Below are 12245 nucleotides of genomic sequence, written 5' to 3'. Positions count from 1 at the left end.
GTTTCTAATAACTTAAAAAAGGTCCAAGTGACAAGGACTTTGATGTTCAGATACATTTGATAAGTTCAAATGAAATGTGACAAAACGTACTAAGACATTTGATGCATTAATGATCACTTATTTACTAAATAATAAAGATAGAAGAATCCCTCCTGCAACATGAGTATAATTTTAGACTGAAGGGCTTCTAGTCAGAGACACTAAGCCCATCAGTTCCCACCTAACCTGTTTCCCCGACCTTCTCATTGTCACCTCGTGCCTCAGGAATTGGATATACTGGACTCCATTTTCCCTCTTATTAGTCTGATTCTTCCTCATCCTCTTCTTCTTCTTCCTCTTCACCTTCCTCTTCCTTTTTCTCCACCTCTTCTGGTTTTTCTTCCTCTTGCACTTCTGGTTTCTCTGCCTCTTTCCCTAATTCTTCTTCTTCTTCTTCTTCTTCCTCTTCTTTGGCAATACATAAAAGGTAAATAATTACTCCTAATATTATTATTGACAAAATTATCACAACAATTATAATTTGTGTGCTTTTAGCCAGTTCATTTTTGGTTTTAGTTTCTTCTTCTTGTGGACCTTCTTTCTTGGGCTGCTCTGGTGGGCCACTGTCCAAACTCCCACCATTTCCTCTATTTCTGCAATCTGGAGGTGCAGTGCCAGGTATACAATGGCAGTGCATTAAATCATTGCAAACTCCTCTTGAATTACACATTGTATGTAAATTGCAGGAAGGTTTGATTATTTCAGTGTGAATACAAGTATAATCTTGACAAGTTTTCCTGTCACCACAAATACTGCCTCTCCATACATCTCCATCTTCAGGGACTCCTGCCGTCTTAAAAGCATCCATGGTCCAACAGAAATCTTGCTCATGAGGTACCTGAATAAGGGTATGACCAGGTGTGATTTTTGGCATTGAAGTTACACTCATACATACAATTTTACCACAAACTGCATTTTCATCAGGACACTTGACAAAGCTTCCTGAAGACCCAGAGACACGGCCACAGTGTCCAAATCTATTGCCTCTGCTGTTCAGTGCAACATAACATGCCCTTGGAGCGGATGTTGCACTTTCCCCAAACACAAACATACACTGTCCATTATAGTCCATGCAATGACCATTAAGACAATAATATTCTTCATTACATGGACTGCCATCTTCTAAATATCTGTTTTGAGGGCATTTTGCTGAAGCACCATCACAGTATTCTGGGAGGTCACACAACCCAAAAAGAGCACGACACATGAATCCACGCTTTTGAATTTGGCATCTAGCACAGCAGGGTTCATTACTACATACTGCATTACGTTTTAGTTCACAATTCCGGTTACAGCATGGGTCACTGTCACAAGAACCCCCACAGTCACACTGCTCCGACTCCTCTATCACACCGTTTCCACACGTAGCACTCCTGTGCTTGCGGCTTCTGCGCTGTGGCTTGTTAAACAGACAAGCCCCTTTGTGTGCGAGAAGGAAACGGTAGAAGGAGTCAGAGCTGCAGTTGCTGAAGACACTTCCTTGGGTGATGTTTTCATGCATGAGGCAAAAGTGCTTGCCTTTACAAGAGCAGGCTGAGTGGTCATGCTGAATGCCCAGGTTGTGTCCGAGCTCATGGACCATGAGTGCTGCAAAGAGGAGGACATCTTTGTGATGGAAAGATTCCACAGCCGCCGCAAAACCACGTGAACAGGCACCATCGAGAAATGCCTGGCCCATGCTCTGTCCGGGATGATGCCCGACGATCATGTGGGCAACATCGTGCCTCACACGGTGGAGGAGCTTGTCTCGCCGCCAGCTGTTGAAATTCCTGAGTGCCACCTGCAGGTCCACCAGGACCTCTGCCAGGTCCCCCTCGGTCCAGATCTCCACCCCAGCCAGCACCACCTTTGTATTGAGTCCCCTGGTGAAGCTGTTGGCCAGAGCAATGATGTCCAGTACTCCCTGGACCGTGTCATTGATGTTACTGCCCCACATCTGGAACCTCTGGTAGTTGACCACCACAAACATCTCCACATACTTGGTGTGTGACCACAAGTAGGACAGCCCCTGGAGGTGATGAGGCTCCCTGCTCTCTTGCTGCCGGCCAGTGGGCAGCACTTGGCTGTGTGTGGAAGCCACACGACAGGAGGCTGGGGCTTGATGTGCCATGGCGTACAAGACATGTTCGAACCGTTGGGAAGAGGGCATGGGCTCAATGCGGTAGGATGCCTCCTCCTTAATCAGGATGCCCCTGAGGCCTGAACAGGTGTTGACAGAAACAAAAGAATGTGGCACTCCTTCTATGTAGCCTTCATAGTGGCAGTCCTGTGAGAGCCAAGGCACTGCTTGCTCCAGGACACCACGTTGGTAACTGTAGACAGGAAAGCCGCTCACAAAGTAGTCTGTCTTCACCTTCAGGTGAACCAGCTGCTTCTGGCCTTGTATGAACAGCATGTACGATGCGGCTTGGACCAGACCTTCGCCTCTCTTGACTGTCAGCTGCTCTGGGATGACTATTTCATGGGAAGAGCCGTGTACCGATTCCAGGTCACAGTGCATGCTTGGGAGAAGAATTACCCCCAGGAGCAACATGGCTGCCAGCCTGACACACCGATGTCCTGCTGCAAGTTCCAGCCTCAGTCCCTTCATTGGGGGAGCCCAAGTCTGAAACATTACCTCAACTGCTTCTAGGGTCACTTGCCTTTTGCACAGAGAAGGCAGGATGGAGGCTGAGACTCTCGGAGATGTCACCACTGACATGGCCCAAAGGAATCAGTTGATCAGGTAAACGCCAGGCCTGTGTCCATCAGCAGCACGTTGCCTGACAAGCTCTTCTGAGACGCGGTACTATCCCCGGAGGTGTGCTGGCTCCTTGTGGGCAGTTGCTGACCCACACTTAAGCACGGCCTTCAGGCTGTGTCTTTTCCTATTGTTTCTCACCTGGCCTTCAGCAGTAGCCACTGGACAGAAGTTCCTTTCAACAGCCACAGTTTGACGTTCCCTGGCTATGTTTCTTTTTATGTTCATGGAGAGATGAACCAGGTAGAAGGCTTGGTGTGGTTCAGCAGTACAGTATCTCTGATTTCACTTTGTTTTGTCCAGGCCACACTGCTCCTGATAGCCGTTAATCTGCTCATTCTTTCAAATCCAGCATTCTGGCGAGTGGCCCTGGGGGAGGGGCTGCAGATTCTCTGGGGATCTCTGAGCAGGACGGTGTTCTCTGTTGCCCACTGCCTCTTCCTCTTGTCTGCAGGTTTCTGCGTGATGTTTCTCTGTTCAGTCCTCCTTAGTCAGTGATTTGGTATTTTTCTCTCCCTGAAAATCATGATAGTCCAAGTTTTTAGTAAATGGATTTAGGACTTTCTATCTTGTGAAAAGTAATTCCTCTCTACCAAGACATTTTCCTAAAGCAGACATAGTGTTGTGTGATATTATTTTCAGCAGGTAAGGATATGAGACCTGGTCAAAGTTCAGTTCCTCTTAACTGCCTCAACATTAAAACTGAGTTCAGAGTAAAAGTGAATTCTGATTTAAACAGGTCTGGACTTCTCAATCAAGATTATAAGTATAGGATCTATAAGAAGTCTATTTCCATTTTTGTAATAAAATTGAATTGTAAGTGTTTGGTAGATACTTGTTTGCCTGCTTGTTTGGTTGGGTGCTTAGTATTAAACCGTGGCATTTCCTTAACTGATGTAGACTCCAAGATGTCTGTTTAATTAATTCTTTTTTTTTTTTTTTCTTGTCAGTCATGGAGCTTGAACTCAGGACCTGGGCACTGTCCCTGAGCTTTTTCACTCATGGCCAGCACTCTACCACTTTTCTCCAGAGTGTCAACTTCTGGTGTTTTTTTTCTGGTGGTTAATTGGAGATAAGAATCTCATGGGCATGCCCAGGTTGGCTTCAAACCCTGGTCCTCAGATCTTAGCTTTCTGAATAGGATTGTAGGTGTGATCCTCTGGCACCTGACTAATAAATTCACTCTTAGAAGATACATTGGAGGTGTGCCTCAGGTGGTAGAGTGCTTACTAACCAATGAGTTTGTATACCAAACTCCAACCTAGGGAAAACAAAAGTGAAAGAAAGAAAAGAAATGTTGTGGAGCTGGGCACTGGTGGCTCAAATCTATTTATCCTAGCTACTTAGAAAACTGAAATCTGAGAATTATGGTTCAAAGCCAGCCAGGGGAGGAAAATCCATGAGACACTTAAAGATACGTTGTGTTTTTACAATATATATTTCATCAGTCAGTCCTACATGTACATACAGGGCATGCTATCAAAATTTTGCCCTCAAAGCATAAATGGAAACATTAGAAAATAAGTTGAGTTCTGGGGCTGGGAAAATGGCTCAGTGGTAGAGGGCTTGCCTTGCATGCATGAGGCCCTGGGTTCGATTCCTCAGCACCACATAAGCAAAAAGAAAAAAGCCGGAAGTAGCACTTTGGCTCAAGTGGCAGAGCACTAGCCTTGAGATAAAGAGCTGAGGGGCAGCACCCAGGCCCAGAGTTCAGGCCCCACGACCGGACCAAAAAAAAAAAAAAGAAAAGAAAAGAAGTGAGTTCTTTGGATGGGATGGGGCAGGATACAACTAAATAAATGAGGTTACTCATAGTTTTCTTCTGTTCCATGAGCTGCAGTTTATCTGTGAACTCTTCTGTTATTAACATATCCACCCATCAAAAATCACCTTGAACAAATAAACAACAAAAACAATACCAAAGGGCTGGGAAGTTGGCTCAGTGCTAGAGTGCTTGCCTCGCATACATGAGCCCCTGGGTTCTATTCCTCAGCACCACATAAGCAGAAAAAAACCGGAAGTGGCGCTGTGGCTCAAGTGGTAAAGCGCTAACCATGAACTGAAGAGCTGAGGGACAGCGCCTAGGCCCAGAGTTCAGCCCCCATGATCGGATAAAAAAAAAAAAAAACCAAAACCAAAATTGTGACGGTATTCACCACAGAAAACTGGAAAGGCATGTAACCTTATTTTTTACTCAAACACCTTCTCTGAAGATAGAGGGTACTAAATAAAACAGATACAGCTCAGAGGATGCTAATGAGAAATCCAGGCAGAAACATTGCAGAGGAAAGGGAGGACTTCTAGGTTGGTGGAACAAAAAAGTAAATCATCTTAGATGCTAGTCAGGTTTCTGTTATATATTTATGACTAGCTCAGGAAAATCATCCTAGCAGAGGCCAGAGGAGCAGAGAAAAGAAAGAAGTAGTGGGAACTCAGGAAAGGGGGAACAGGGAAAGGAAAGCTGTGGTTAAACATGTTAAGAATAAACCCCAAAGCATGTGCTTCTAGATTTAAACAACATACTAGTACCATATATACAAACAATGACAAAAAGGAAATGCTGTCTGTTTTTTTTCTGGGAATTAAGAGGCAAGAAAAGGAAAGACACGGCTCCCGCCTCTTCCATCACAGGAAGCAGCTCGCAGGACCCCTCTGTGCATCTGCAACAAGTCTACAACAGTTTCTTGGCACTTGAGTGAATCTATCACTGGTGTAGAAGGTAAACGCACAGGGTAACTGAGCGAGATTCCACAGTATTAGACTCAACTGTTTGTTCACTAAGCAGTAGGTCACTTAGTTGGTCCTTTATCTACCTCTACCAAGTGGTTTATGAATACTTCATTATAAGTAAAATAGTCTTTCCTGACAATATTATTGCCATATACAACTAAAACTAAAACAGTCCTAAATCAATAGTCTACTAAGTGTACTAAGTATACAACAAGTATACTAAACTCTGCCCCTAATGTGTGTAACAACTGTAAGCAATGTGGAAATGAAATTATGATTTATTAATTTACATAAAATTACTTTATACATTAAGGAATAATTTTTCAAATTCTTAAAAAACAAAGTTTGACACTGTTATTATTGGGATTCGTGGGAAGTGGTTTGCTCTTCTATCACTTGCTTCACAATTTCTGCCAGTTTGAGTCGATCTACTTTGTCTGAATCCATGGCCTGAAACCCAAGAAAGAACAAGGTCAGTTCTCAGACTGATTGAGCTGAGGGACTCTTGTTAGGAATCTAAGAGGTATGCCCTACCATTCTTGAATTTACCCTCACAAATGAGTGGGCCAACCCCAATATTAATCAAACGCAGTTCATATGCCCAGGTTTTCCACCTAGCACTGGAGCAGTTCCATTAGCTTGACAATAAAAATTTAAGTTCATTCTAACCACACAGAATGAAAAAATAAAGAAGATTTATATGTAATGTGTGTCTGACAAGAAACTCATATCCAAAACACATAAAGAAGTCCTACACTTGTATAAGGAAGTTACAAGTCAGTAAAACATGGCCAAGAAATTGAGTTAACACTTCACAAAAGAAGCAATCTAACTGGTCAATAAACAGTAAAAAAAAAAAAACAAAACTGCCCAGTCCCATCTGCCATCAGGATAATTCTAATAAAAACCACATGGCAATATCAAAACATACCAGAATAGCTAAAGTGAAAAGATATTACAACAGCAAAAGTTGTTCTGGATATTGAGTAAATAGAACCCTCAGACACTGCTGAGGAAGTTCTTAAATGCATTCAACCAGTATAAATTTGTTCATCTTTTTGTTTCTCAGTTTATAAATTCTTTGTCCCTACCCACTTTCTGTTACTTTCATAATTGATAGTTTTCACTCATGCTGTTTTTCTTTGTCTTTTGCATATGCTCTAGTGAGATTTATACATCCGAGCATTTTCATAGAGGAGGTTAACATCCATTTATTGCTTTTCCTGTTTCCCATAGGACTAGTCTTAGTAGTGATGGATTGCCTCAGTTTCTATTGAGTCTAGGAAATAATTGTTTTTGAAATAAGTTTACTCTTCATTTTTTTTATTTTAATTTTAATTTTTTGTGAACATACTGTACAGAGGGGTTACAATTACATGGGCAAGATAATGAGTACATTTCTTATTAAGCATTGCAGCCTCTCCTTTGTTTACCCTTCACATCCCCCTGACCCCCCACCCAACCCTCCCCCCCCACTCTTCATTTTTGAAGGGTAATTTTGTTGAGTATAGTAGACTTAAAAATATAGGGATTGGGAAGGTGGCTCAGTGGTAGAGTGCTTGCTTTGCATGCATGAGGCCCTGGGTTCTATTCCTCAGCACCACATAAGCAGAAAAAGCTGGAGTGGTACTGTGGCTCAAGTGGTAGAATGCTCACCTTGAGCTGAAGATTCAGCTGAGGGAGAGTGCCCAGGCCAGTCGTTCAAGAGCCACAACCAACAACAACAACAACAAAAAATAATAAAAAAATACTATATATAGCTGGGCACTGGTGGCTCATGCCTATAATCCTATATACTCAGGAGGCTGAGTTTTGAGGATCGTAGTTCAAAGTCAGCCCAGGCAGAAAACTCCATGAGTCTCTTATCTCCAATAAACTACTCAGAAAAAGCTAGAGGTAGAACTGTGGCTCAAGTGGTAGAGTGCTAGCCTTGAGCACAAAGAGGCTCAGGGCTGGCCAAAAATATAGATATACCATAGTATGTAAGTGTACAAAGGAGTTTCAATTTCATAAGTTAGGGCTGGGAAGGTGGCTCAGTGGTAGAGCGCTTGCCTTGAATGTATGAGGCCCTGGGTTCGATTCCTCAGCACCACATAAGCAGAAAAAAACCCGAAAGTGGCGCTGTGGCTCAAGTGGGAGAGCGCTAGCCTTGAGCTGAAAAGCTGAGGGACAGTGCCCAGACCCAGAGTTCAGGCCCCACGATCGGATCCCCCCACCCCCCCAAAAAAAAGAAATTTCATAAGTTATATTAGTTCTTGGTTGGCAGGTAAGATTTTATTTTTAGACCTTTAAACGTATCATCTAATTCTCTTCTAGACTATAAGGTTTGTACTGAGAAATATGCTATAATCCAGTCGACAAGATGCTAGACAAGACCAGATGTTTCTTGCTGTTTGTAGAATTTTCTCTTATCCTTTTGACATTTCTATATAATTTCCTTTTATGAAGGTCTATTTGGTTGAATCTAGTTGTAATCTTTTGAGCTGTTGGCATCTGCATGCCCATGTTTGGTAGACTTTCAGACTTTCTTTTTCATGAAATAAGTTTTCAGTTCCTTCCCTCCACTTTCTGAAATTCCTGTAATACAAATATTTTTGCTTATCATTGTTTCCTAAGTCTTGCAGGCTATTATTATTATTTTAGTATGGTCCTAGATTTTAAGGCCTGGTGGCTTGTTAGGCAGGTTCTCTGCTTCTTGAGCCATGTCTCTAGCCTTTTTTGCTTTAGTTATTTTTCAAATAAGGTCTCACACTTATGCCGAAACCAGCCCGGACCATGATCTTCCTATTTGAACTTCCTATGTAATTGAGATGACAGGTCCATGTACCACACTCAGCTTGTTCTTGTTTTGGATGAAATGTCCCTGAAGCTTTGCCTAGGATAACCTTGAACCATGATTTCCCCAGATCGCTGGCTCAGAAGTACCTAGGATTTTAGCGAAGAGCCACCATGCCTAACCTTTTCTCATTCTTTAAGACTATCTTCACTCTTTTCCCCATATCTCTCTTCTCCCTCACCCTCTCCCTTTCTTTTTTGGCTAATTGAAAATACCCATCCTATGTATAGTTCAGAAATTCATTTTCTTGTTGTAGTGTCTTCTGGAAGATCTCTACTCCTTATTTCATTGAAATTTCAAGCGCCAATATTTCTCATTGTTGCTTTTTAGTAACTTATTGTTTCTTTTAACATTTCTGGTAACTTCCATATTCCGACTCTGAATTCACTATCTCTCTCTGCCTCTGTATCTGTCTCTCTTTATCTCTGTGTCTCTGTATCTATTCTCTTGCATATAACTGAGTTTCTTCAGGATCATTATTTTTTATTGTTTTTTAGGAGCTTCATAGTTTCCTCCCAATTGGGATGTATTTCTGGAGAATAATTGTTTTCTATTTTATGTTATGCCTCCTTCCCAGTTCTCTTTTTTAAAAAAAATAAGTTTTGGAGGCTGGGAAGGTGGCTCAGTAGTAGAATGCTTGCCTTGCATTCATGAGGCCCTGGGTTTAATTCCTTAGCAGCACATAAGCAGAAAAAAAAAGCTGGAAGTAGCGCTTTGGCTCAAGTGGTAGAGTGCTAGCCTTGAGTTGAAAAGCTGAAGGACAGCATTCAGGCCCAGAGTTCAGGCCCCACGACTGGCAAAAAATAAAACAAAATAAAAATGTTTTGGCCAGTTGCTGATGGCTCTCACCTAAAATCCTAGCTACTCAGAAGACTGAGATCTGAGGATCACGATTCAAAGCCAGCCAGGGCAGGAAAGTCCGAGACTCATCTCCAATTAACCACCAGAAAACCAGAAGTGATGCTGTGGCTCAAAGTAGTACAGTACTAACTTTGAACATAAATAGCTCAGAAGCCAGGCACTGTTGGCTCACACCTGTAATCCTAGGTACTTAGGAGGCTGAGATCTGAGGATGGTAGTTCAAAGCCAGCCCAGGCATGAAAGTCTGTGAGACTCTTATCTCCAATAAACCACCAGAAAAGCAGAAGTGGTGCTGTGGCTCAAGTGATAGAGCACTCACCTTGAGCTGAAGAGCTGAGCCCAGGCTCAGAGTTCAAGCCTCATAACCGACCAAAAAAGATAAAATAAAAACGCTCAGGAACAGTGTCCTGGCTTTGAGTTCAAGTACCATGACCAACAACAACAACAAAAAAAAGTCTTTTATCAAGTAGTTATATGAAGGAGTTTCAATTCCAGAAGTCAGTATAATGCATCTTGAATAATGTCACCCCTTCTACCATTCTCTCCCATCTTCCCCATACTTCAAGTTAGGTAGTTCAGTTTTACATAATGTATATAGAATATAATGACTATATATGGTGCCCCTTTCCTCCATTTATGTGCTCCCCCTCTCAGTGCTCTCTTGCCCCCCAGAACTTGTTTTAACTCACTGATATTCATTTTGTTAAACAGTTCATCAGTTGTTCAAAAGAGGTATACCCCTGGACGACTCCTGAGTATACCATCCTTTTAGTCAGTTTTGTTGTGTCTATATGCATATAACCCTGTGTACACTTTCATGTATGTTTATATTTTAGATTTAACTTCTATATATGAGAAAAATATGCCATTTGTCTCTCTGAGCCTGACTTCATTTAATTTTTTCTAGGCCTACAATTTCCCTGCAAATGATATATTATTCTTTCTGATAGATAAGTAGAATTCAATTGCATGTATCTACTATGTTTTCTTGATCTACTCATTGATTGTAAGGCATTTGGGCAGTTTGCATAACGTAGTTAATATGAGTAATGCATCAATAAACATGGTTTCATAGATGTCTTTATTATATTACTGACTTGTAACATTTTGGGTAGATGCCCAAGAGTGATATTGCTGGATCACAGGGTTATTCCAGAGTAGTTGTACTAGTTTACATTCCCATTAACAGTATAATAATAGGCTTTCTTTTTCCTCAATTCTCAACCAGCTTTTGTTGTTTGTATTATTGACAATGACAAATATTACTGATGTGAGATGGAATCTCAGTGTTGTTTTGATTTACATTTCCTTTATATCCAGGGATGTTAAGCATTTCCTCATGTATTTCATTATTGTGTCTTCTGAAAAGTCTCTATATATCTCCTTTGCTCTTTGCCGACTTATTGAGTTACTGGGGGGCGGGGAGGTTGGGGATAGTGGTGTTAGTTGCTTGAGCTCCTTGAATATTCTATATATTAGGCCCTTTTCAGATGTGTATGTAGCTGGTAAAGATCTTTTCCTGTTGTTTTTTTTTTTAGTACCTTCATTAGTGTCTGTACACCTGTTGTAATATTTGCCTCTACCAGTTTTATTGAGTAACTTATGTAGGAAGACATTTTGTTTAGGTAGGTTAGAGAGTCAGGAAGATGTTTGGCCTGGGTCATAGGGAAGCTCAAAGTATAGTGTCTAATTTTGTCCGCTTTGGGTGATCCAAGCAATGTCTTTGAGCGCCTGATGCTCAAAATATAATGGTAGTTGCACAGTTATACAATGGACATAGACTTCCAAATGTATGTGTCCTGGGATTACACAGAGTTGAGCAATAATGTCACTGGGGCTTATTCTCAGTGATACAGGATGTAGAGAGACCTGTCTTCAGTTCAGTTTCAGGGAAAGCATAGTTGACAGCAAAGGCTATGATACCAGCACCCACAGACCTCTCAGATCTCTCCAAATGAATACAAGAGATTATTTAGGTCTATGGGACCCAACCATCACAATTCTAGAGTCCCAGGATGGGATAGGAACTTCTCCATGTGCTGTCGGATGAGCACAGGTGATGCTAGGATTTATGGTGCTTGGTCCTGTGGGACTTCAAGTTATAGAACATGAAGAAATCCTTCTGTAGGTCCTATGGATGCTATGGATGGTTTGTAGGTGGTTCTGGGGCTTATTGTACTCGCACCTGTTCTCCTGAAGCTCTGGGAACCAGATGATACCATCTCCAGGTTCCAGGGAACAAATATAAGTCATATAAGGGGGGCTGGGAAGTTGGCTCAGTGGTAGAGCGCTTGCTTGCATGCATGAGGCCCTGGGTTCGATTCCTCAGTACCACATAAGCAAAAAGAAAAAAGCCAGAAGTGGTGCTGTGGCTCAAGTGGTAGAGTGCTACCCTTGAGCTGAAGAGCTGATGGACATCGCCCAGGCCCAGATTTCAGGCCCTATGACTGGACCCCAAAAAAAAAATAAAAAAATAAAGTCATATAAGGGATTTGATACCAACATCAAGCTCAAGTCTATAACCTGTGAAGGACACCTTCCCTAGGTCTCCCAGGGCATGTGTGGGTGTCATTTTGGCTTACGGTTTTGGTATCCATGCAGGTATAGCACTGTGGCATTGGTACTCCTGATCCTGGAGATACAGTATACTGATCGGTTCTTCCCTGGTCCCCAGAGACATGCTTGGACATGGCTTTCGGCAGGAGTGGCTGCAGTCTCAAAGGCACGAGATAGAGAACAGATGTTCCCTGATTTTCAGCGGGGAGAACACAATCAGGACGTGTGCTGGTTTGGTGGCTATGGCAGGTGCTGGTCCTTGATAAAGCTTCAGGATGAGGAGTGGGCTGTCTCTCTTCTAACATCTTCTCCCCCTAGCAATAGTATTAGAAATTGAAACTAGGGTCTTATGTTCACCAGCCAAGCACTTTACCATGTGAGCTATAGCCACCCTCTTTTGTTTTTATTTAGATTTTGAGATAAAGTCTTTATAGTTTTACATGGGCTAGCTTTGAACTTGTGATCCTCCTGACTCTGTCTCCC

General features: G+C 42.2%; 1 protein-coding gene across 1 annotated transcript; it reads right to left on the bottom strand.

Moving 5' to 3' along the window:
* Positions 1-298: 298 nt before the first annotated feature.
* LOC122098537 (disintegrin and metalloproteinase domain-containing protein 1b-like) lies at positions 299-3409 on the bottom strand. Its single transcript, XM_042669008.1, has one exon. It carries the CDS (start codon positions 2738-2740, stop codon positions 299-301), a length of 2442 nt encoding a protein of 813 aa, XP_042524942.1. The 5' UTR covers positions 2741-3409.
* Positions 3410-12245: the final 8836 nt, after the last annotated feature.

Source organism: Dipodomys spectabilis, unplaced genomic scaffold (assembly GCF_019054845.1).
Source record: "Dipodomys spectabilis isolate Male_0828 unplaced genomic scaffold, ASM1905484v1 ptg000480l, whole genome shotgun sequence".
NCBI lineage: Eukaryota > Metazoa > Chordata > Mammalia > Rodentia > Heteromyidae > Dipodomys > Dipodomys spectabilis.
The sequence above is the reverse complement of the archived record's forward strand: the minus strand, read 5'-3'. Positions and strand labels throughout refer to the sequence as shown.

What these genes read in the sequence shown, in the direction of transcription:
- LOC122098537 (XM_042669008.1), bottom strand. Translation starts at nt 2,740, where the DNA reads ATGTCAGTGGTGACATCTCCGAGAGTCTCAGCCTCCATCCTGCCTTCT.